At 40.5% G+C, this 5302-nt stretch overlaps 1 protein-coding gene across 1 annotated transcript in view; it reads right to left on the reverse strand.

The window, feature by feature from the left end:
- Nucleotides 1-4212, reverse strand: part of LOC311247649 (drebrin-like protein) — a gene marked incomplete at both ends in the record, with an annotated part of 19344 nt that extends 15132 nt beyond the window's left edge. Inside the window, 2 exons of the mRNA XM_084338663.1 lie at nucleotides 3277-3389; nucleotides 4157-4212. Of these exons, the coding sequence (XP_084194789.1) occupies nucleotides 3277-3389; nucleotides 4157-4212 (169 nt within the window). The remainder of the gene's footprint in view (nucleotides 1-3276; nucleotides 3390-4156) is intronic.
- Between the last annotated feature and the right edge of the window lie 1090 nt (nucleotides 4213-5302).

The raw sequence follows: 5302 nt of genomic DNA on the forward strand, positions 1-5302 counted from the left end.
CGGCTCAATACACACAATTGTTAAGGGGATGCAGACCAGAGAAAGACGTTTGTCTTGTTTACATCAGGGTCCCCCATTGTGTGTGTGTGTCCCAACCGACCCCACTTCTATGTTTCAATAAATTATTTGCATTTAAAACTATTAACGCTGACTCATTCCTTCAGTCCACTCAAAATTATGCTAATATTCCTTATGTTGTTTATGATATTAATTGAAAATAGCATATGAGAGTATTACTATTATAGTAATAATAACACATGGCGATATACTAAATGACAGCCAAACATGGCACTGCAACTAAATAACACAAATACAATAGGCACATTTGTGACTGTTACAAATATAACATGTTTTATACTTGTGCTACAAGATTTTGGCCTGTGCTACAAAACTATCAACCTCTGTAGCACCAGTGCTATGTGCAAAAAAAGTTAACGTACAGCCCTGCTCAAATGTATGCTCTAGTTGTTAAATTCCACCACCAGCACACCTGATTCAACTAATAAAGGGCTTGTTAAGTTGAATCAGGTGTGCTGGTGGTGGAATTTAACAAATACATTGAACGGCTGGGGTGCTTCGAGGAGAGGATTGGGAAGCACTAGTCTAGTCGATTTTGGGTTTTGAGCACAAAGTTCATCATAGATCTGGCCTCTTTATTTTGCTCTCAAAGTGCACCAGATTGATGCATTTAACTTTAAAATGTACAAAGATAAAATTTAAAAGTCGGAGGTTCACCCCCCATAGTCTCTGAAAATCCTGTGGGAAACACTGGTGTTGCATGTGTGTGTCTGTGTACATGTGTGTCTGTGTGTGCATGTGCATGTGTCAGTCCGAGGTCCTACAAGTTGTCCTGACCCACTGTCAAAAGGACCAATGAAAACCCATCAGAAAGCATCTCCAACCCATAAGGGCTACAGTGACGTGATGTGTAATGTGATGTGAGGACAATTACACCATGACAACAAAAACAAAAACACAAAGCCATTCTTCTGGGTTGCATCAGTCAGTAAACATGGAAGACATGTGGTTTAAACACTGTTTCACTTTTCTGTTTTGTGATTGTTGAAAAACAGCAAGGTTGCAACAGAGCCCTCCCAGCTCAATCAGCATGAAGTCAAAACCACATGAGCCAGTGTCAAAACAAGACCGTAGAACGTGAATAAGACTTTTTCTTAAAACCAGCTTAGGCATAACAAAAAATATTGTTTGTTTCCTGTTGGTTGTCAGTTAAGGCCATGGGTAGGTAGGGAATTTATTTAATAAAATGTTTTATTTTATTCTTTCCCACGGCGACTATGGATAGGGAATTTCTTTATTTAATTAAAATGTTCACAACAACATGGATGCATGTACTATGCCAGCATGTTTAATATCCATAATACTAAAGGTTTGACTAAGATTTCTATGAAACTTTATCAAAAAAAATAAATAAAAATAAAGGGAATTCTTTGTTTATTTTTTATATTTTTTTTTATAATTTTTTTTTAAACTCATAAAATATATTGGGTCGCACCTAAATCGGCAGGGTTGGTCGGCAACCGGAAACAAACCATAATTTTTTTTAGGCCTTACAGTTCGTTGATCTGAATTCATATTTCATCAACCGAGTCTACCGTTGGTAAATCAGCCACTCCAGGCACTCAGATGTGAAAAAAGCGCCCCCTATCGTCTCCCAGATGGTAATTCACCCTTTTGGATTGGACTCAATGAAAAGGCATGAGAAAAAAAAACCCGGACTCAACATTTTACTTCTCACGCATGTGATCGGAGTCTATCAGCTTCATTCTGGACCCTCAGAGCAGCGGGGATTATGTGTTGTACAGTATACGCGGTGGATCAATAAAAGGATCGATTTTCGGAATGGCGATCAGGAATTGGAATAATCCATTTGGATACCATCTGATCTCAGGTAAGGAATCTATTTTACCAGTATTAGGATAATCAGACCCGTTTTCACGGAGATAGAAGCTTTCCCCCGATATGTGATATGGCTGTTTTGACTGTAAAATCGATCAGGAACTGAGAGAATCGATTTTCAGCGCGCGGCACCAGCGTGCACACGTACACATATACTATCGATAATCTAGCGTTTATTTGAAAACGATTCATAAATAGGCCGAAAAATGACAACGTTCTAGAATATTCAAGTACAGGGCGATTATCATGGAATCTCTTATTTTTTCCGTGAAAACGAGGGCTTTTCAAAATGATATAAAACGGAAATGAACCGATAAAAAAACAATCCGCTTCGACAATGTTGACTGGAAATGGGTCATTGATAATGCGACGGGCAGATTAGACACATAGCCATAATTTAAAACATAGATTAGGCGATATTAACGTTAACATTGAAGTGGTGCTGGGCATTCAAGCACTAAATGTGCGCCCCCTGCTGGGCATTCAAAGTGTTAACAGGCACCCAGAATAGTGGCAATTTTTTTACTTGAACTTGAGGACCGCATACTTTGTTTTACTAATGCAAAAAAGGAAATTCACTTTTAGTGCAGAGGTAAAGAGGTCTGAACTTGAGTTGAACTTGAACTTGAACCACACTTTTGTCTTTAGTGGTTGCAAGATTCCATATTCCAATATTCCAGCATAGAAGTATGAGCTGGAAAACACTGCGGTTCCATAGCCTGAAGTCGTATGTAGTACAGCTAAACATTTTATAAAAATCCGTTCAGGAATGGGTCTTTGAGAGACGTTTTAGTAAAACTGACACACACAAAAAAAAGCTTTCCAAAATCCATTTAATTATCCACCACTGTGCGTTCTGAAGTCTGATTCACTTCCCGTTTTCGCTCGTCAAGTTTCACCTAGTTCCTATATTCGCATCCCCCCATGTGGGGTATCGTTGGAAGTGTACACTCGTTGGCTACAACGTTGACCAATAATTTTCGCCATTAGCGGTGATTGGTCAGTTCTGGAGCGTATATAGTCCGGGGTGGTCATCATGACGTGCAGTGTGTAAAAAGACGCTCGCCTGACATATCGTCAAGTAACTCGAGAACCGAGGCATGGATTTGGTCAAGTGACGTGGCGTTCGAACGGCAACAAATAGATCTTTCTAACGGTATATTATATGTTGGGCAAGAAATGCAGCCCTGAGCCGGTAGACGCTTGCAAAGTGCTGTGACTTAACGGGACCCCACCTGTTAAGAGGTTAAAAAAAACGCTCTACAAGTGGGAGCTAGTGAGCGTCTGTGTGTGTATTTCCTAAGCGTGATTGATCGATGCTTAAGCAAGACGAGCTACATGAGTCTGTCTGCTACTCACCCAGCTGATCATAGCGACGTGAGGGACTCCTGCCTCCGCCGCTCCCAGTCTGCACAGACCGTACTGCGGCTTGGCGATGTGAAACTTCCCTGCCAGCTCCACCACGCCACCCGCTGAGAGAGAGAGAGAGAGAGAGAGAGAGAGAGAGAGAGAGAGAGAGAGAGAGAGAGAGAGAGAGAGAGAGAGAGAGAGAGAGAGAGAGAGAGAGAGAGAGAGAGAGAGAGAGAGAGAGAGAGAGAGAGAGAGAGAGAGAGAGAGAGCGAGAGAGAGAGAGAGAGAGAGAGAGAGAGAGAGAGAGAGAGAGAGAGAGAGAGAGAGAGAGAGAGAGAGATTTACATACATATAATAGGGGTGTAATAGTGACCTAAAGAAGACAATGAAATGTTTCAGGAGAAAGAAAACTCCCTTCTCATACAATCAAATAACTTTAGAACAATAGAGGCTATGCACAGAATGTGTATGTAGTTCTCTTTCTTCCAAAATGGCTGCCAAGCAACCACTGTTTTGTACATGGCAATGCAAGAGACAACTGTTGCTATGCGCCAAACAACGGTTGTTATGTGTTGATCTATGAGAAATATATAAACAAACATAATAATTTGGCATGTTATATTACTGGACCTTGTAAACAATTCACAGTAGAATAGTAATATCATGCTTTTGCAGTGGTTTACCTACTCTACCACTGCACAGGAATTAGGCATTTTCTTTTGAAAGTGGTTACCAGTGGTTACAGGCAGCCATCCTGGAAGAAAGAGAAAACATTCCATGCAAAGGTGTCTATTGGAGGACTTCAAGAAAGAAATGAGGAGCTTGCAAAGTCATCCAGACATCCACTTCACAAAGTACACATTGCCTTTGACAGTCCAGTCAGCCTTACCTCCTGAGTCTGCCAGTTTGAGCTTGTTGGTGATTCCATCGTATGTGAACAGAGCCCTGTGGACATACAGACAGATGCAAATGTCAACTGAGATACAGTATAAGCGAAAAGGCCATAGTTTGTGTGTGCATGTGTGTGTGTGTATGTGTGTGTATGTGTATGTGTATGTGTATGTGTATGTGTATGTGTGTGTGTGTGTGTGTGTGTGTGTGTGTGTGTGTGTGTGTGTGTGTGTGTGTGTGTGTTAGGGCTGCACGATTAATCGATTTTAAATCGAAATCGCGATTTGGAATGATACAATTATATAAAAAAAAAAAAAAAGGCAAATATTATCATAATAATTTTTTTTAACCAGGAAGTCCCATTGAGATACAAGATCGGTTTGGGAGAGGGAGGTAAGGGGTTTTAGATTGTGTGTTGTGAAGTTTAGACTTCAGAGAGGGAGAGTAAAGTACAGGAAAAAAGGTACCGTTGGGTACCGGTATCGATTCCCAGGTAAAAAGAAACATTTTCAGGCTCGGTGTCCTGAAAAGACCCACCGCGTACGCCAGATGCAAGCCGCATTTTATAATAAACCTTTGTGGGGCTGCTTATTTTTTTTTTTTATTATAATCGCAAATGTAATCGCAATCGCAATATCTGTCCGAAAAATCGCAATTACATTATTTCCCAAAATCGTGCAGCCCTAGTGTGTGTGTAGTAGGCCTGGCTGTGCCACATTTTTTTATAACCAGATCCTCAACCAGAACCGTTGTCAAATCTGAAAATATCACAGCTTCTCTGAATGGCCACAATTATCTCAATACTGTATACAGTAAGTGATAAAAAAATTAAAATAAAAAAATTAGTCCATGAAAAAGTGGGTTATTATGTTATCCTGACGTGAAAATAAATATCTTTCAGAAAACATATTCTTAACAATAAGACTGAGCTAGCTAAGTAGTCAAGTAGTATAGGTGGAGAGGAGTATTTAGAAAGTTGGGGGAATGGCCACAACTATGTTGTGTACGTCTTCAGCCCAGTCACACATCCCCAAAACAAACACAAGAAGACAATCTGAGAGAGCAAATGCAAGGTAAAAGGACTGCCTTCTCCACAACAGACGGTACCCACTGTGGTTCACAATCAGAATTCTATGGCTGGCAA

This window comes from Notolepis coatsorum (assembly GCF_963971535.1).
Source record: "Notolepis coatsorum genome assembly, contig: SCAFFOLD_1205, whole genome shotgun sequence".
Taxonomy (NCBI): domain Eukaryota; kingdom Metazoa; phylum Chordata; class Actinopteri; order Aulopiformes; family Paralepididae; genus Notolepis; species Notolepis coatsorum.